At 45.0% G+C, this 20,434-nt stretch overlaps 1 protein-coding gene and 1 long non-coding RNA gene across 2 annotated transcripts; one reads left to right on the top strand and one right to left on the bottom strand.

Annotated features, from left to right (window-relative positions):
* Positions 1-1,488: 1,488 nt before the first annotated feature.
* Positions 1,489-18,376, bottom strand: Ino80c (INO80 complex subunit C). The gene is made up of 5 exons (XM_050135006.1): positions 18,101-18,376; positions 12,947-13,057; positions 11,777-11,888; positions 10,787-10,854; positions 1,489-2,363 (listed from the first exon to the last, which is right to left on the bottom strand). Exons 1-5 carry the CDS (start codon positions 18,251-18,253, stop codon positions 2,232-2,234), a joined length of 576 nt encoding a protein of 191 aa, XP_049990963.1. The 5' UTR covers positions 18,254-18,376; the 3' UTR covers positions 1,489-2,231.
* Positions 18,345-18,718, top strand: LOC126497129 (uncharacterized). The gene is made up of 2 exons (XR_007590529.1): positions 18,345-18,464; positions 18,552-18,718. It is a non-coding gene; the product is annotated as an uncharacterized lncRNA (long non-coding RNA).
* The last annotated feature ends 1,716 nt before the right edge of the window (positions 18,719-20,434 follow it).

Genomic DNA, 20,434 nt, shown 5'->3' with positions numbered 1-20,434 from the left:
TGATGTTCTGCATGCATCCGTTTGACTGCTTCTGCCATACTCCTCGCTCAGCTCTCTGGGAAGTTCTGTAGACAGAACAGATGGATCTGTGCTGACAGATTCCAGACCTCATGTGCAGCTACTGTCAGGAGTATGATTGACAGGTGTTTCCTCAAGCCACAGAAGCCATCCCAATGCACCCCAAACCCTGTCTCCTACGATTTACTATACCCCAAAAGCTGCCAGTACCCCCGCTCCCACAAAAAGCTTATGCACTGAAGGCTTGGTCCCCGGATTGCGGCTCACTTGAGAGGTGACCGGATCGTGAATGTTCTAACTTTCTCAGGTCTTTGACACAGCAACAGAAAGCTGACCCACACAGTTCTTTGACTCCAAGACAGCAAAGGTGACCTCGATTCGGACCACTGACAGGACAATGTCACTGCCTTGTGGTTCTTTCTCCCTAACCTCCTCTTTGTTTGAGAAGCGTCAGAAAGTGGGTACTTTCTCTATTCAACTGTTGGTAATAAAAATACCACATCCTTGTGAAGTTTATTATGGAGAAATTAGAATACACACAGAGTAGAACGGTGTAATGATCTTCCGTGTACTTAGCACACAATAGTTGACTCACGGCCAATCTTGTCTCTACACTACTTCCATCTATTTCCTCTCTCCCACGTCATCCTAAAGCAAATCACAGATACCACACTGCTCTATCCATTAATGCGTTAGCCTCCGTCTCTAAAATACGAACCCGTTCCTTTAACACTGTGACACCAGCATCCCAATGAAAAGTGATCCTAAGTATCCCCACATCTTCTCGGGAGTATTCTAGGCTTTTCGTTTGAGCCAGGATCCAAATAAGGCCCACACATCCTCTCAGATGAGGACGTTACTGGAAATAACATTGTTTCATGCAAGAAGACATCTGTGACCTCTCCATAGGCACCTGTGCTCTTAGATGACAGGAGGCCTCCTCCTAAGAGGCGCCGGCTCAGAACAGTGCTACCTGCTGGGAAATAATGTGGCCTCTGTTAGGTCTCATCCGCTACAGATCACACTTGAAGGCTGGGTGACACACACTTCCCCTCGGGAGACAGGGTGCAGTTACCCGAATGTGGGTTTTAGGAGACTGTTGTGCTGTGCCACAGTGGTAGAGTCCCTCTGGAGGACGTGGGTCACTAGAAGCAGACCTTGAGGGGTTCCAGTCCAGCCTCCTTTGTCTGTTCTCTGCTTCATGGCCATGGCTGCGGTGCGGCCAGCTGCCTCATGCCTGCCCCACAGCCGTGGACACGCATCCTCCATGCCAGACATGTGGTCACTGCAGGAAAAGTAACGGCCGTGGCATGGTTCTCCTCTCCCCGCTCTAGCAGAGTCTCTGACATCTGGCCACTCTAAGGTGTACCTCATGGCTCCTCTTCTACAGTGGAGACATGCAGCATGTATTAGCAGGACTCACGTCAGAGCAGTGTGGATACCAGTGTGGTCTTGAGAAGAAAACACAAATTTAAAAAAATATTTCTATTATTTTTATAATTACGAGAGTTTGTCTGCATACATGTGCATATGTATGCACACACTCAGTGTCCTTGGAGGTCAGAAGAGGGGTTGGATGCCCTGGACCTGGAGTTAGAGATAGTTGGGAGTCACCATGTGAGCGCTAAGAACCAAACGTGGGTCCCCTACAAAAGCAACAGGTGATCTTAATTGCTGGGCCTCCAAAATCTGTCTCTTCGACTCTTTTCCTTTTAAGGCTGGATTTATCCTTTGGGCTCTAGCAGAGACAAATCACTAGCAGGCATGCCACGATGGATAAAGTCTTCTAAAGTTTCAAACTCCTGCCAGTACAGCAGCAAACAGAGGTTTCTGGTCCGGGGAAGGGCTGGCATGCTGGACAAGGTCGATCCAGACCTGTGTTTTCATTGCACATTCATTGAAAATGTTTGACAAGGGTTTACAATTCGCAAACCAAATCTGGGACTTGCCTGAGTTAATTTAAATGCATAATTTTACTATATTTTCTTATCAAACAATTTTTACTTGCAACAACTGAAGTATGACTTAAAAGAGGTACATCACTTGGAGGGAAAAAGTCAGAAAGACCCTCATGGTAAAGCCAGACAATCTTTGCACGACACAGAACTGACACTCTTGGATTGACAGCAGAACGCATCTGTTTCCCTGAAACAAAACCACAAGGGCAGAGTCTGTTTTCAAGGTCATTTCCACTTCATCTCCACTTCCCAGGCTCAGGGAACGATGCTCGTGGCCTTCCTCAGGGCCAGGTAGCCTGTGACGACATCAGACGGCAGCCTGCGAATGTAGGAAAACTCTTCAATGGTGCTGAACCGCAGCTTGCTCTGAGGGTCTGTGTAGTTGGCCTGGGAGAGAAACGGGCAAGGGAAGGACAGAAAGTTGTTAGTGGAGATATTTTAAGCACAACTTTAATCTTTTATTACTTTAGTCAAAGTAAAATACATCTTTGTTATGTTTCACTGTCACCAAGAACAATAATTGTGCCAGGCAGTGGTGGTGCACGTCTTTAAACCCTGGCAGGAAGATCTATGAGTTCAAGGCCAGCCTGGTCTACAAAGTGTGAGTTCTAGGACAGGCTCCAAAGCTACAGAGAAAACCTGTCTCAAAAAACTGAAGAAAACAAAACAAAACAAAAACAAAACCACTAAATTGCTCACTTTGGCAGACTCATTCATCTTTCCAGACTTGAAGAGCACTCCAGGGACAGTCTGGAGGAAGAGGAATGGCCCCACCAGATCCTGGGACACTTCTTATTGGTATCTCAAGGACTGCAAACTACAGATCCAAGACTCGTTTCATGATGGTCACATATCCTGGCCTTCTAACTCCCACCTCTGCAGAGACTCAGAACTCATCAAAGTGCTGAGAATAAGGGACTGTTGAGTGCTCGGCCGGCCCTAAGCAAACATCTCTCCCTTCTGAGGCTCAAGGACAGGAACAGAGAGACAGGGAAGGGCCAGAGGATGGGAGGAATGCTGTCCAATGCTGTCTCCCGTGACACAGGGAAAGGCCCAATTTGAGAAGCAGTAACAAAGCTGTTTCAGAGCTCGTGGCTGTGCAGTAGTTGGGTGAGCTCTCTGGCAGGGCAAGCCATCCTCATGTTCTCAGAGGGTGCAGGACATGAACTTGGAATAGATAACCTGACTCCACACATAAAGCTATGGTCAGCCTCACTGGGGCTTCATGTGTGGCAGCCTCACTCCTACCACTACACCATGCTGAGTTGGCCACCTGAGTTCACACCTCATGCCAAGAAAGCTGCCACATAAACAATTAAGAACACAGAGACCTTGTGGCACAGACAAAATGGTCACAGACAAAAGCTGGAACAGCCTGGAGCCAGGAGTCAACACACAGTGTTCTGAATAGAAAGGAGTAAGCCAAACTATATCCCTGAACCAGACGAGTAAAGAATATCCCACCCTCCTCTAGATTCTGTCCCTTGAGACTGGAAGAAAAAGCAGGCTCCCTGCCCATGGGACTCAGCAAACTGCTTCTGCCTTGCCCTGGCTTTAGGATGACAGGCAGTGTTCACAACCCCCAGCCGCCTCTAGAGTCACAGCATTCATCATAGCTTTGTAAAACGCAGGTGTAACACACACCCATGCCTTCCTCCTGTGCTCAGGCAAGCTGAATTACTGCCATCTAAAGAATAAAACTAAAGCTTTTCACGGAGAGAAAGAAGCCTTCACCAGCATCTTCTACCTCAGAGACTTTGGCTTCCCCCGAGAAAGCCACTGCTGGTGGGGATCCTTCCAGGCTTTCAAAATTTATGTCTTACTAGATAAACCAAGCAGAGAAATCACCCAGTGTGTGTGTGTGTGTGTCTTTACCATACAGTCCACACTGCTGGCATCTTCTAGTCAAGAATGGACCCTGGAACTGTTCCACATCGACCCAGCTCACAGAAAACAGCCGCACATCTCAACAAAAGACCAGCATGGGACCCCCAACACTTTGCTAATAGTCGTTCAGAAACATTTCTGCCTAAGTTTCTTGGGCATCCCATTTCTCTGGGGAGCTGCATGGAAGGCAAACTGCCAAGTCATAGGTTTCTTTCTTTCTTTGTTTTCTTTAAGAAAATGTGCCAAGTTGTCATTCAAGGGAGCTGCATCAATGCTCTTCCTACTCCCAAAGAGCAGTGTACAAACACACAATCTCTTCATCCAGGCTGAAATATACAATCAAACATTCTCAGTCCCTCCATCTGATAGTGTTTTCCTAGCTACCAGTGAGGTGAACTCCTGATCACCCATATTTCCTCTGCCACTGCCTAGCCTAGGTCTTCCCCACTTCTTTTAAAGAATTGTCAGTGGTTTGGAAGTAGAGTTCTTCATACGTTCTTAACACCTTAATTCTTATAGTCAGAGCTTAGGTAACATATATATAGCAAGACCTCTGCTGATGCCACAAAGGCCTGGAATAATGGTCTTCAAAATGGCACTTATGCCTCTTCACAGGTGAGAACCACTGTACCAGCTGATGGTTGCTTGCCAGGGTCGAGGAAAAAGTGGATATACCAAGGAGCCAGCCTCTAAGTCTGTTCATAAAACCATGACTTCCAGCTGCTCAAAATGACACAGGGCAAGATCCCCATTTCAGGACAGAACAGTAATGGGGGCCACACCAGGTTTCCCGCCTCGGACAACCACTGAAATGAGCACAGCACACATGTAACAGAAAAGGGGGTTCAGAGACCAATGGCCGAGGAAACAGAAATCGTTGGAGACTCAGGAAGTAGTTCTAGTGAAAAGCTGTGGGATCAGATTGCTAGATGGACATACACAACCCAGTGAAGAAGGCTGGGAATAGAATAAACAAAGAAAAAATTCTTTAAAAATTTTGTTTCTCTAAAAGATAACCAAAGCAAGAACTAATAATCTATTGTGTGCTATCTTAAGCAGCAAGTATGACAACAGAGAACAAGAATGCGCTGGAAAGGGATTAGTCCACGAGCCTCACACTCCAGAAAAAGCAGTGTAGTGCTGAAAACAAACTCAGTGTGGCAAGATGAGCATTAGATCTAGGAGGGCAACCACTCCGCTTCTTTCAAAGGGGGCATAAATAAGAATTAAAATGCCCAGTTGGCCTCACTCCCTCATGAGGAAAGCGCGTGGCACAGTTCCATAGCAGAGCACTCTGTAAAGAACCTGACCCGCAACCGGCTGTGGTGGCACAGCTGGGGCAGGGGATCATGTGAGCTCAGGAGCTCACGACAAGCTAGAGAAGTCCAGCAGACTACCCATCTCAAAACACACACACACACACACACAAACCTCTGACAAAGCTGCCGAAAACAAGGAAAATTTGAGAAAGTGCCACAGTTAAGAGTGGTCTAAAGAGTTATGACAATTAAAGTCGATATGGTATCCTTGACAAGATAGGACACTGGGCTTGGGCAGAATCTAAAAACATTTGCCTTTCTTTCTTCATCTCCCACCTCTTCCCGGCCTGCCTTTCGCTCATGCTCCTTCTCAGCTGGTGGTACTGAGGATCAAACCATCCTTTGCACATGAGGCAAAGCTAATCACTAGGCTACACCTGGCCCCAAACTAAGAAAATTAATAAACTGTGGTAACAATGCCATCTCTAGTGGTTCACTAATCGTAACAAACCCACCGCAGTTGTTAATAACAGAATGAGCTGAATTGGGAGCGTGAGAACTCCCCCTGGACAAGCCTCTCAGTCTTACTGTAAACTAAACTGCTCCAAAGTGTTTAAAAGTGCCCAATTAGACCAACACATGACCAAAACAAGGAATAAAGGCCTGCAGGTGGATCAAAGAAAACAGGTGGATTAAATTCACCCATATTGTGGAATATTTGTTTAACTATGAAAAAATGTGTTGCATTTAATTATGTAAAGATGTGTTGCCGTTTTACCTTGCCTGCCTAAGGTACCTGATTAGTCTCATAAAAAGTTGAATAGTCAGTATCAAGGGACGAGGGATAGGCAAGACTTCTGGGCAGAGAGACTAAGTAAGAGGAGGAATTTAGGCTCAGAAAGAAAGGAAGAAAGAAAAGGATACAACAGGGGCCAAGGAGACAGACATGGAGGAAGCAGGAAAGGAGGACATACAGAGTGAAGAAAGTAAAAAGCCCTGAGGTAAAACGTAGATGAAGAGAAATAGGTCAGATTAAGTGAAAAGAGCTAGTGGGGCAAGCCTAAGCTAAGGCCAACCATTCATAATTAATAATAATTCCCCATGTCTTTATTTGGGAGATGGTTGACGATGCAAAGAAAATTCCAACTACATACAGCGCCCAATGTGAGGCCCAAATTTACACATAGGGTCTGAGGAAGCTGACAAAAATATAGCTCCGTTAAGAGGCGCTGTTGTGCAACAGAGCACTTGAACAACCAGTACGCTAAGTAGAAACAGCACGTTAAGTAAAAATGCCTGCCCTGGTGCGCACCTAATTCCTAGAGCTGGGGCAGTTAAATGCAGCTCTTGGCTTAAGGCTCGGCTCTCATGGACCTGAGGATGGGTGTAGCCAGCCACTAGAGCTGCACAGTAGAGGACCTGGCTGCCACTTAGCAGTTTAAGGTTTTGCTCACTTGGTCAGAGAACACTGTGAGTGAACAGTAAAACAGGTCCAGACTGGAAAAACTTTAAACAGGTTTCAGTGTAAGTAGGTGCTTAAGAAAGAAAAAAAAAATGGGTAAAGACAGTCACAGGAAAAAATAGCTTAAAATAATTAAGTAAAATTTTTAAAGAAGGAGTAAAGTAATATAAAAAGAATAAGCCATGTAAGGATGGGATATACAGAGGGAATCTGGATCCTGAATGGTGCTTTGTTGACTTTGAAGTTTTTAAATGCTGATGAGTGAACGGTAGCTGCTGAGAGACATGGGATTATAAAAGGAACTGCTGAATTAAACCAGCCTAGACACTTTAGAGATATCTTAACTTTAAAGTGGAATTCAGAAAGTGTATTGTGTTGGGGGAAAGGTTATGCTTTTGTTTCCACAGGAAAAGAAAGACTGTGGATTAATTCAACATTAATAGAGACAAGATTTGATTGGGGAAGACTCCCTGAAAATCTTGGCTACAGACATAAAGAATTAAACCTAGAAAAACTACCAGACAGGTGACATATGCTGATCCCTTGACATGGGAACAGCCCTGAGACCGGATGAGACATGATAAATCTTGTTGGTTACAGAGTCCTTAGAGTTATTATTACATGCCATTCTTTCCTATGACATGAATAGAGGTTTGGTTCTACAGTCCAAACAAACATAAAGCTGACAGATATCTTTTACCTGATCAAACATAAAACAAACAAAAATCTTTGGCTGGCTTTTGTACAATGTACAGTCCATACTTGTGTTAATACAGATATGTAGGTTATCTTTGAAAATGTGTGTTTTCAGAGCAAGGGGACCAGATACCAATGAAAACAGGCTTTCAGATAAAGTTCTGTTGCAGTTTCCTCAGAGTTCTGTGTTCAGAACAACTTCAAGGCTGCTAGCTGAGATGGTCCAGTCTCACAGACTATTCTAGCCAGGACATCAGATAAGCCTTGCACTTTCCCATGACAGAAACTGAACAACAAATATTATATCTAGTTTTCTTAGGACCTGACCATTATCTCAATTTACTTAGGGTTCCCTGGGGATGCCATTGCCCCCCAGACAACAGGAAGCAGTCTAGAGAATATAATGCCCACATTCTCAAGAGACGGGGTGGGTGGTTTTTGGTTATTTGGTGGGTCATGTTTGTCATCATCTTGTAGAGATATAGGAATATAGGGTATAAAGACAATTATTCATCTCAAATATTTTACCTTACTATGGATTTTTGTATACTGATACAAATTTAAGGTTATTTTTGCTATACCATATATGTGTTTCTACTGTTCTTTAAGGTATTGTTCCTATGAAGTTCATTTTAAAATATAATATAAAGTTCTAGTCCTTGAAAGTTATTATTACAAACTATTTAGGATAATTAAAAATGCAGGTTAGTAGTTAGTCACCTATAACAATCACACTTGCAGTCATGTTAGGTAAGTTTTCAAGGTTAAACATATATTTTAGATAGATAGGTGATCTTCAAATGCTTCCGATACCTAACAGAATATGACATTTAAGATGTTTAATTATCTAAGGTTTTTCATGACAATGAGACATGTCTGCTCCTGGCAGAACCAATGTGCTTCATAAAAGGATGATGGGTGCGGAAGAACCTCCATATGGAGTTTTCTTTCCCTGTGGCACAGTTAGCCATTTGGGCAAGACACTGCCCTTGCCTTGACTGTTGACAGTATACTGTAAAACTAGATAAGCCGGACAGAAAGGAAAAAGACTGCCAAACTTTGTCAACACAACGTGGAATATTCTTTCAAAATTCCTGCTTCACAGAAAAGTCTGTCAGCTATTCTAGGCCTATAGGCTAAAGATGGATGCCCCAATGTTGCAGAGGAAACTTGGGTGGCTATCCAGGCAGCCAGCTGTTTCTGTCACTTCTATAGTTTTGGAAGTTGTTTATTTTTCACTTCCTGTTTACTCAGGTAATATTATATCCTTCCTGTGTCTCTGATGGAGTTGAAAATGAGATAGTTATAGTTTTCCTTGTTACCAAAGTTAACAAAGAAGCTTACATAAGAAATGTAAAATTTATAAGGCTAAGAAATATAAAAGCTTAAACTGTTTATCTAAGAAACTATTTTGAGGTCTAGAAAGTAAATTAGGCATACAACTTTGGACTCACCAAGATAGGACAAATAATGGAGCATTTTCTCTGAATTTGCCAAATCCAAATGGACTGGATATTGTAAATGTAATTCTTACTTGATAATTGTTCTTATTATATATAATCTTATTATGTTGAAGCTAAAACCTCTCTTTAGTCAAAAATGCAGAAATGTTGTAGAATATCTGTTTAACTATGTAAAGATGTGTTGCATTTGTTTACTTACATAAAGATGTGTTGCTGTTTTACCTTGACTGCCTAAGGCACCTGAGTGGTCTAATAAAAAGCTGAATAGCAAATAGCAAGAGAGGAGGTATATGTGGGACTCTTGGACAGGGAAAGTAAGTAGAAGTAGGAATTTAAGCTCAGGAAGAAAAGAAGAAAGAAAAGGAAATGACAGGAAGATGACGGGACCAGACAGACATGGAAGACCAGGAAAGTAGGATAGACAGAATGAATAAAAAGGTAAAAAAGCCCCACAGTAAAACATAAGATGAATAGAAACAGGTTAAATTAAGTTAAAAGAGCTAGTGAGACAAACCTGAGCTAAGGCTGAGCAGTCATAATTAATGATTTTCCGTGTCTTTATTTGAGAGCTGGTTGGCTGCCCAAAGAAAATTCCAACTACACACCCACAGTAATGCTCACTGAAATGTGAACCACATAAATCTATCTGGTGTCACACTGCCAGGTGGGTACAAAGCAAGACCCACTCTATAAGAAACTCCCTCTAAATACAAAGATACAGACAAAGGCAAAACACTCACGAGAGATAAGCCATGCGAACTTGCACAAAAAGAAAGCTGAAACAGTGTTCTAGTTCATTCTGTACTGCTCTCTTTAAAAAGAAAGTGAATGCTTTATGAAAACGTGGCTTACAGTGCTGGAGAGAGAGCTCAGAGGTTAGGAGCACCTGGCTGCATTTCAACATGGTGCAAAGAGAACAGGCCAAGCAAAGGAAAGGCATGTGTGCAAGCAAAGAAAGAGAAAGGAAGAGGCTCTTTCCATGACAGCACTCTCTTGCAGAAACCAGTCCATCCTATGGGAGCTGACCTGAAGCGATCCATTTCTAAGAAGCATCATTATTTCATCAGTCCCACCTCTCAACAACTCAACACCACAATGGGAGCCAAGTTCACAGCAAATGAGGTTTCAGGAGAACAAACACCCTAACCCAAGCACGCAGCTCTATGAATTCAGACAGAAGCCAACCTCAGAAAGAGTTGAGAGAGGAGATTATGCAATGATGGAAGAAGCACACTTCCTGGTATAATGTATAGAATTAATCTGGCCAGTTTGTGACAGATGGTGCAGCTATCCTCGTTAAACGGCAAAGCATTGAAATGATATACAGGTAAATTTTAGAAGTAGCACCCTTCATCATTTCTATAATTTGCAGAAAAATCTCACTTTTCAAATTTCCAAGAGATGAAGAAGGATGAAGGTGAACTGAAATCTCCTTATAGGTTCTGCACCCACTCTTTGTTGGGCAAGAGTGGAAGCGGGAGCTCAGTGCACCCCACCCTCATCAACAACGCATGCCTCAGTGCAGCTCTGATGCAGCAGCATGGGAGGCGTCAAGGTGGTGGGCAAGGAAGGAGGACAGAGGACCAGATCCAGAGGACCACACGGAGAGGGGGGCTCGGCTCTTTTAGATATGTGGGTTACATATACCACTTCACTGGAAAAAAGGCTGAGAAACTGTGTTTGCCTGCTCTGACTTAAAGAGGCATTCCTCGGTGTTAGGCACGCTAGGCAGGTGCTCTACCACTGAGCTACATCGCCAGTCCAGGAGATTTTCTTTAAAGTACCACTAATTGTGTAAAATCAGTATTTTAAAACTTTAAGAGTAAAAGCAGAAATGGCTGTTCATTCATGCTGTCTCGCACAGTTAACTATCAAGGAAAAAAGAAGTAAGAATTCTGTGTCTTGCTTTCTGGAGCAATGGTCTCTCCCGACTACCCAGAGACTCAGGTCACAGCTTGCTCCAGGCAGGACCATTGGTTTAGACAGACTTGACTGTGAAATCTTACATTTAATGCTAATATAGTCAGATGTAATTATACTCACAAGAAGGCCTGAAACATCGGAATACTTCTTAGCTGGCTTAAAGGATGGAGGAGCATCAATACTAAAGTCTAAAAAGAAGAAAGAAAAGAAAAAAAGATGACCAAATAACCTTCAAACTATCCGGATTCCTTCTCCTTTATTCTAAGGTAACATGTGATAATAGTCCTGAGATTTCCTTTGTGATTACATACTTGCAGAAGCCTCCGGGGATTGACCAGGGAAACAAGGGAGGTCTCTCAAAAATAGCAGACTGTGTATGTCGCAGACTAAGTGCTGGCCTCAGCTAGGGTCCTGCCCTGCCCCCAGAGACAAGCTACCCCAGTGGAACTGCCAGGTTCATCTACCCACAGGCCATGTCACAGTCTCCAGTTCAAATGGGCTTCCAGTGATGAAAGGCCACACAGCCACTAACTGGACCCACACACCCAGACTCAAGCGGTCCACACCCAGATGACTAACTTGTCACCATCTGAGTCATCCCATGGAAGACGCTGAGCAGGACAGGAGGCGCTGAGATCTTGGAACCTGAAGTTTCCAGTGTAGTCGAACAGAAACATCTAACGGGTTTTGCCCAGGTCTGGACATACTAAGGCAGGAGGTATTTACTCAGAGAGTAAGTGTGTGGCCTATAAGCTGCTTGATGGAGACTCTCCCAAATCCCACATCACAGGTAGGCTATGCTGCTTGTGAAACAAATGAAAGGAGGAGATGTTTAAATGAGAGATCTACTAGAAACATCATCTTTATCACAGCGGGACCTGCTTCTCCAGATTGAAATTTCAAATAATGGCACTAAAAACTAAACAAACGGACTCAACACAGACACAGTGAGGGGGGGATGCATGCATAATATCCCTGGATGGTGCCACCCTACAGTTCTCAGGCTAAGAACATCACCCACGAAAACACAAACATGAGCAAATAACGTAGGCTTGTTGTAGGGAAGTTCCTGTCTGCGTTACCAACACATGGAAGGCTCTAGATGCTCACAGTTAGGATCATTCAGTTGCCATGGCAATGCCCTTTCAGCAGCGAGGATCTGTTTGAGGTTCTTCCAGGTTCTATTCTTCTTGCCAGCTACTGCGCCGCCGTGGCCAGAGTGCTCAAATGAAAAGTGGGTTAGAAGAGACGAGTCAGTTTAAGATGCGCCTGGCAAACCCGACACCATGCCCGTTAGAGCTGTCAGGCACCTCTCAGTCTGGAAGCAACTATTTGTGTCGCTGAGACTTTTAAAAATACCTCACCGTATACTTTTATCTTTGTTTGGAAGAACATAGTTTTTAGCTATTCATGGTGGAGGCAGGACTGGAAGTTCAAGGCCAGCCTCAGTGACAGGATGAGTTTGAGGCCAGCCTAGGCTATAGGAGACTTTTTCTCAAAATAAATAAATGAATGAATGAATGAATGAAAGAAAGAAAGAAAGAAAGAAAGACAGACAACAAATGGGAAAGAAAGAGAAAGCAAACCAACAAATGGCTATTTCTCAGCATGTACACAGGAAAGCAAATTCCTTCCTGGGTTCAGCCTAGTTGAATTCACTTATGATCTCATCCCTTTAAAATAAGTTTGCCACAAAGTTGGTTTTCGTCTTAAGATCACATCTCTAAACTCCCCTCTGAGGGTGTGTCACTTGGCCTCCTAATCACCAGTGGTCCTGAAAAACCCAAGCAGGCTTTAATCATGGTATGGCAAGCCTTCTGGAAATTTCTGTTTGTGCTATAAAGATTAAAAAATAAAATGGAAAAGAATACTAACGTATTTGCAGACTCTAGTTACAATAGATGCCAAGACTCATTAATAAAAAATAAACAAACGTTTAAAGGTATAATTTGGGTCACTAAAACTGATTATTTAATACAGCCCTCCTGAATGAAAGGGATCTGAAGGAGTTAGTGAGGACTGCTCCTATTTTAGTTATCTATTTCAAACTTCTTTTAAAACTGAAGGCCAGTAAAAGCGTAGGGGAACAATCATGGGAAAGATCACCCTCCGAGTTCTATCCTCTGGGGAATTCTGGAAAGGCCTTTCCAGCCCCATCCCATCCATCCATCAAATAAAACTGAGGGAGAAGGGGACTCCCGACCCAACTCAGGCCCAGCTACATCGGAGCTGAGGTGCAGCTGTTCACCCCTGTATTTGTATAGCATCTTATATGCTTACCACGAAGTTGGGATCCTTAAAAGGCAACGGTTTGGCAGCTTTTTCCACAGGCCCCGAACTAAACTCAGAGGATGCCATTTTATTCTCACTCACGGCTTCAATGCTGACACCCTTAAAACACAGAAAGGGAAAAAACATCTTTGAAGCCATTCCAGGTGGGTTCTTCACATCTGTTTTCAACAAGACAGACATGCAAGGGGCCCAGGGCTCCAGCAGGCGCCTGCCCTGGAGGCTGGGGAACACTGCAGACACAAGCAGGAGCCCGGGTGCCGAGCCCAGGGCCTGCTGTCCTGTACCAGCTGTCTCATAACTCTGACAACTGCTAAGGAAGTGTGGCTATCCTCATCTTACAGAAAACGGAGGCACAGGCGGGCTGGTTTAAGGCTACACGGCACAGCACACACCTTTCCAATTTAAATCCATTCTATGACACCACAGAGTCTTTACATCTCGATGATCTTGTCAACTGTGTCTCGAAATAGGAAAGCTAGCCTTAGAATCTGGACCTCAAGGGTCTATTTTGGTCAGAAAATCCAGGCTGGAGCTAGTCTGCATTTGGGGACAACAGGACACGGGAATTCTGAAAAAGAGGAAGCTGGAGGGACGTGGGCCAGCTGGCTGTTGCTGGAACACAGTGTCCTGCAAAGCAGTTTTAAAACAAGCCTTTACGCTAACAACACAAGAGAAAAGAGGCAGAGGTAAGAAACGCTGCCTGGCTTCTAAACCAATTTCCAAACAAACATCTTAGGAACAGAGGCATTGTCTTCACAAAGCGAGCTGCCTACGAGTCAGGTAGAGGTTTCACGAGTTTCCAGTTCTGACACTGGTACAACCAAACCCTTCCGAGGCACCGAACACCACCGCCATTCCAGAACACTCTCTTGCCCCTTCCTGGCCAATCCCTCCCAGACCCAAGGGCAACCAACATGCTGATTCTGCTACATCACTTCTACTTCCAGAACTTCTTCCAAAAGAAACCCGACAGTATGTGTCTTACACCTGGAGTTCTGACGCCTTCATAGGGCTCAGTGGTTTGCGTCATCAATTTCTTTCTCAGCAGAGAAGAAATCACTATGTGGACGTGGTAAAACCTATCTATCCATTTTTCTGTTGAACATTTGGTCTACTTTCAATGTTCAATCATAAACAAAGCTGCCATACACAAGCCCCTACCTCTCTACCAGGAGTTACTTTTCGTCATGGTGTTTATCAGAAACAAAAATCAAACTAGTCCAGGCATGGTGACACACACTTTCAATCTCAGCACTCAGGAGGCAGAAGCAGGCAGATCTCTGGGGGTTTGAGACCAGCCTGGTCTACATAACAAGTCTGTTATGTAAGCTACATAGTGAGAGCCTGTCTCAAGCAAAACCTTCCACAGGAAAAAGAAACCAAACTACAACAGCTGTCGTGCTTTCATTTCCGTTGAACATTTACCTAGGAGTGAAGACTGTGTTCCTGAGAAAGTACACGTGTGTGTGTGTGTGTGTGTGTGTGTGTGTGTGTGTGTGTGTGTGCCCTCTCTGTAGGATCTGTGACATGACTAGAAACGAGAAGAGAGGATCATTCACTGTCACAACCATTCTCAGAACGCTCTCTCCTTAACCACCTTCTCAGACTCCTCTCAGGGTCTCTGCATGGTCTCTGCCTGGACTCCTCTCCTCTGCCCACATCACTCCTCAGTGTCATTCTCCCATCACCCTCCATTACTCCAGTCTTCCCAGCATTATGCCAAACCTTAAGCCTTAAGAAACACACTGGAGCTGGGTGATGGTGGTGCACGCCTTCAATCCCAGTGCAAGAGGCAGAGAGGCAGGCAGATCTCTGTGAGTTCAAAGTCAGCCTGGCTTATACAGAGCTAGTTCCAGGGCAGGGCTATGTAGAGATCCTGTCTTGAGGGAAAAAAAAGGAAGGGGAGGAGGGAGGGAGGGAGAGGGGAGGGAGGGAAAGGGAGAGGGAGAGGGAGAGGGGGGGAGAGGGGGAGAGAGAGAGAGAGAGAGAGAGAGAGAGAGAGAGAAGGAGGGAGGGGACTCACACTGAAATCTCCTTGCATGTATTTTTGGAGCATTAGCCCTTCTACCACTGAGCCACCTGCCTGGCCCTGAAATCTGTTTGAAGAGGCTGTGATCCAGGGCAAAAGGGGAAAAGACAAGCTGCTAATTAGAGGATCTCAGGAGACCTCCAGTCAGGAGGAAAGAGGTCATCTAGGCCAAACAAGGTGAACTGCTAAGGAAGCAAAGGGATGCTAAGGGGAAAGAAACCTGTCCTTAACATCTCTCACAACAACTGTGACAAGAGTACTATGGACACAGCACAGCCAACTCCAGCACCCTAGCCTCCAGGGGCCCCTGGGAAAAGCACTCATGGCAGCAAGTCAGTGTAGATTAGACAGATAGTTGTAAAGTTCTGCCAGGGAGAGGTCACCCCACAAAACGAAGTGCTTCTGCTGACTGTAATGGGGTGTGGGTGACCAGAGCTCGCTGTTCCAGGCAGCAGTCTAGGGAATGCCGGTCTGGGAATTGGCTCAGCGGTAGAGTACTTGCTGTGGAGTATGGAAGGCTACAGCTTCTCCAACAGTGTAGGGCTCTAAGCTACCTCTACCCAGATAAACCCCAGGGAGCTTTCTGGTTTCTGTTTGTCTTTCCTCTTAAACCCACTCCCATGTGACTCCACCCTTATTTCCCCATTCTCCCATTCACAACCTCCGAGTCAGTACTGAGTCAGGATGACCGGAAGGCCTTTAGTCAGAGGGAAAATCAAGTCTACAATGCTCTGCCCCAGTTAAAATAAGACACACGATGATCTACGGTTTCCATGTCGTGAAAGTACCATTAACACCAAGAGACTTTAAGAGATGGAATATCCAGCCCTGAGACATGAAAGGCCAAGACAGATGGGAAAGTAATGCCCAGAACTAAGGATTATGCTCTCTTCCCGTTACTAAAGATGACGGTGTAGGTCCCAGGGGCGCGTCTGCTGAACAATGGCTCCTGCCAACAGCAGCCCTCATGACTGGGTCTGGGACTTCAGGACAACCTTGTCTTCCTCCTGGGGTGTTTTGTCATCATTTAAGAATCAAACATAGCAGCCTAGGGGTGGTGGTTCACGACTTTAATCCCAGCACTCAGGAGATGGAGGCAGAGGCAGGAGGATCTCTGAGATGGAGGCCAACCTAGTCTATAGAGCAAGTTCCAGGACAACCAGGGCTACAGAGAAACCCTGTCTTGAAAAACAAAACAAAAAAATCAAATACAACAGATTTGATTGATTTGACAGTAATTTGGAATAAGAAGTCCAGTCTTGGGTACAGTCAGCTTGGGCTATACAGCAAGATTCTGTCTCAAAAGACTGGAAAAAAGAAAAACATTAACTCAGACCAGGAATGGTATAGCAGATATCCATAAGAAGGCTGAGGCAGGAAAACTGCTACAAGACCAGTTATTTCAGGCCACCAATGTGTACATGGCAAGATGATCCTGTCTCAAACCAAACCAAACCAAAGGTGGCCCACAAAGAGCAGGGCATGGTAAAACTGGTCTTTAATTCCAGAACTGGAAGAGGCAGGTGGATCTATGTAAATTCAAGGCTAGCCTGGTCTATATATCACAAGGGTCTATATTGTTGAGAGTCTGAATCAAAAAACAAAACGCAAAAAAAAAAAAAATCAAGAACAGAAATTCATCTTAATGTAGTGACTGTATTGCTTGGTCTCAGCATAAGTGAACATTAAATCACATTATGGATAACTACAAGAGAATACACATTATACAGCTCATGAAGACTCAAATCAAGAGTACAGAACAGAGCGGGGCATGATAATGCATGCCTGTAATCTCAACATTCAGGAGCCTGAAACAGAGGATTAGCAATTTAAGTCTGTATCCCAACCTGCAATACATACTGAGTTCTATGGGAGCCTGAGAAACATAATGAGATCCTGTTTCAAAACACGAAACAACCAAAGATATAAAAATAATAATAATAATACCCCAACAAAACAAACAAGCCCAGAGTGGAGCATTCAGACAAGTGGATCCCTGAGTTTGAGGCCAGCCTGGTCTACAGAGCAAGTTCCAGGCTAGCCAGGACTACAGAGACCCTGTTTTGGGGAGCAGAGGAAGAAGGGGTACATAAATAAAGCTAACCGAGGTAGAAGAGGGCAGAAAAGTGGTTACTTGTGGCAGGGAGGGAAGGGCATAGTGACAGAATTGCAAGGCTGAGGCAGGAGGACAAGATCAGCGTGAGTTTTCTGGGCCTCTCAGGAATGTTCTCATGTGGAGACTTTGTATGGTTTGTGTATTTCACTGCATGCAAACACCCCAGAAAATGCAAAAAAGGAGGTGGAAGTGGTGACAATGACAGAGTCGCTGAGCAAGCGCACCACACAAGTTGAGGAGCATAACCATCCTTATAGTGGGAAAAACACAAGCCCAGCCAAACCACTGCTGCTCTCCGCCAGCTGTTGTCTGCTGCGCCAACCCGCTGTGCTCCGCACTTTCGTCAGTGACCTCAATCTCTTTCGTTTCTTCCTTTTTGCTTTGTTTGTTTGTTTTCCGAGACAGGGTTTCTCCCTGGCTGCCCTGGAACTCTATAGACTATGTTGGCCTGGAACTCAGAGACCCGCCTGTCTGCGCCTCCGGGGTGTGGGTATTAAAGGTGTGTGCTATCACCGCCGGCTTGACCTCAACCTCTTAACCTTCAGATTTAACACAGGTAAAAAAGAACGAAGGAAGCCACAGGTATCAGTCATCTTTGTATTCCTCCATGTTGCACACTGGGGCGACCCCTCAGGCTCTCAGGGGTGTCTGCCTGAGACGCTACGGGTGTCCGCGAACTTCCCTTGCTGAGAGATAGAGAAAACAAGTCCTAACAGAACCGGGCGGCCCTTCTACTAAGCCGATTATAACCTCCCACCTTACGCTATGATGCGGCTGACTTCTAACCAAAGCCGTAGGTCCGGCCTATGACTCAAAAACACTAATTTCCACCAGGAATTCCGACTTTCTCCTGGGGAACCGAGCCACACCTCCCAACCAGCACCATCCCACTGGACTGCGCACGCGCCGCAGCTTCCGCTCCGCCCTGCGCATGCGTCCTCGACGCCTCTTGAGCCTGCGCATGCGCTGTCGTCCCCGGGCCGTGCGGACAACGTACCTGAGTAAAGCTGGAGGCGGAGAGCTTTTTCTTTTTACTGGTGCCATATCCCCCGCCGCTGCCGTTGTGGGAAGGGCTGGCTGGCCTCTTCTTGCTGTTCCTGGCTATGGTCGGGGTAGAAGTGGCAGCCACGATTGGAATTTGAGCCGCCATCCTGCCCGCAGTCCGCCTGCGGCTCCCCGCCCCCACCCCTCCTCAGGCGGGCCCAGGAACTTCCGGGTGAAGGTTACTTCCGTGTTGATGCTCCGAGACTGCTGGTCACCAGGAGCCTAATGGATTCCTCCCTATCTGCTCCTAGGAGGCGGGGCTTGGAAGTGTTCCTTCCGGGTCGGAAGGAGTCGAGCTGGTGGCTGCTGATGAGATTGTGAGCCTTGGTCTGGGCACCTTCTTGTAGGGCCTCAGTGATCATACGATCTTTTAATAACTATTAATTTTTTTTCTTGATTTTTAGATAGAGTCCTGCAGCTCTCTGTGTAGACCAGGCTTGCCACAAACTCATGTACCCAAGGTTAGCTTTGAATTCCAACCCATTCTCCACCTCCCAAATGCCAGGATTACAGTCAAGTGCCCCAATGCCCATCTCATTGGCTGTAAGAATAAAGGAAGTTAAATATCAGAGCACTAGCAGATTACGAGTTATTTCTTCGGTCCTATTTCTTATTCGTGCTGACGTTTTTGTATCAGTACTGCACAATAGACTAGAAAGGTAGAGTTCTTAAATCTTTTAGGATCCAAGACCACTTGTTGCCATTCCTGACCTCCACTCTCTTCAACAAGTGCGCATCAACAGACAAAATCTTACATACTCATGTCGGGGAGGTTGCAGATCTAAACAAATTCAGGAATCACAATTCCTCACGCCTTGTTCTTTGCCTCATCCGCGCTGTATTTCTCCAGAGCCTTTATGCCATGACCTACCTTAATGGTTTCTAACTAGGCAATGCATGTCTTTTGGTTAGGATATAATAATATTTCTGTAAGGTGACTGCCAATTGTGTCTTTAGACTAGGGATAAATATATCTGTCCCCAGTTACAGTGACTTGCGAGTAGTTGGTGCACTATAGTTATGTTTGGGTGACGTTCAGAATAAAGGAGTGTGTCCCTACAAGTCAGTAATACAAGTGGATGTTTGAAACAGGCTTTCGACTGAGGCAGAGAGGAAGGACCAGTTAAGGGAACAGGAACTGACAATACTATTACTGGCGCCTCTTCTGGTGTTGAAATGCTGCTTCCTGTGCCAGCTCTCCTTCCCATCCTCATGGAACTCTAGTCCCTGTCACAAGGACTTGTGCCTCTAGCCGGCAGTCACTCTAGCAAATCTTATTCCAGTCACCCCTTCAGCCCAATTCCTGTCTTCACTGTTCCTATCCCAGTGCCTCAACCAACCACGTGATCCCTGTGTCAGCCTCCAAATGGAAGTCTGAGCAGTCACTGTACCTAATCTATCCTTGGCTCCAAGGCCATTTCCACAGCCTGCTGGAACAGGCTTTTTAAATCTGACTGTAGCACTTAACATTCTTATATACAGGACCCCTTTATCCTCCAGAAAAAAAAACCAGACAACTTTTTGTTTGGTACATTAAGTCCTTAATAACTGAGGCTTAACCCTCTTCTTTTGTTCAATTCCCAACAACAAATTCTTTGTGCCCTTGCCAGGGACAAATTCTATTTCCTAGAATATTCTGGTCTCTGAACTCATACTTTGTTCCCATTGTTTTTTTCCTGAGGATGCCTAGCTCCTGGGCTGGTGACTATCCACTTTTTGCCTCAGTTCAAATTGTAATAAGCAGCCAATGTACCCAATTCACCTTGACCCCCCCCCCTCATCTGAATCTTGTGCATGTATCTCTGAGGACATTGAGCATGGAACAGCCTATTGACCTGCTTCTTGTAATGTTTACTGAGTCCCAGGAGGAAGGAGTAGACAAGTGGGTGTAACACCATTTGGTTTCCAAATACCAAATTCAATCTTCATTTCACTAATTGCTTTCTTGCTAAAATTCTCCCCTTAGTTTCTAAAATGTCACCTCCTTCTTATTTTCCTCCTAAACTCCAGTTGTCTTTTTGACAGCTGTCTTGTTTTACCAAATGCTTTGTGGTGCCACTATGGGATTTTCAAAATTATGTCACATGGTCAAATCCCTCTAGACACACATTTTTACTGTTTCCTGGGTGGTGTAGGAGGTCCTTCTGTATTTGTGTTGCTTTCATTGGTTATTAAAGAAATTGCCTTGGCCTAGTTGATAGGGCAGAACTAAGGTAGGCGGGGAAGACAGAACAGAATTCTGGAAGGAAGAAAACAGAGACAGGCAGACACCATGAACCTCTGGCCT

This window comes from Alexandromys fortis, unplaced genomic scaffold (genome assembly GCF_014885135.2).
Source record: "Alexandromys fortis isolate MF-2015 unplaced genomic scaffold, M_Fortis_MF-2015_v1.1 scaffold_25, whole genome shotgun sequence".
NCBI lineage: Eukaryota > Metazoa > Chordata > Mammalia > Rodentia > Cricetidae > Alexandromys > Alexandromys fortis.
Note: the sequence above shows the minus strand (reverse complement) of the source record. Positions and strands in the feature narration are given on the sequence as shown.

Coding starts and splice junctions, on each gene's coding strand:
- Ino80c (XM_050135006.1), bottom strand. CDS start 18,253: ATGGCGGCTCAAATTCCAATCGTGGCTGCCACTTCTACCCCGACCATA. Junction 13,058..18,100: donor CCGCCTCCAGCTTTACTCAG/GTACGTTGTCCG, acceptor CTGTGTTTTAAG/GGTGTCAGCATTGAAGCCGT. Junction 11,889..12,946: donor TTAAGGATCCCAACTTCGTG/GTAAGCATATAA, acceptor TTTTCATTTGAG/CACTCTGGCCACGGCGGCGC.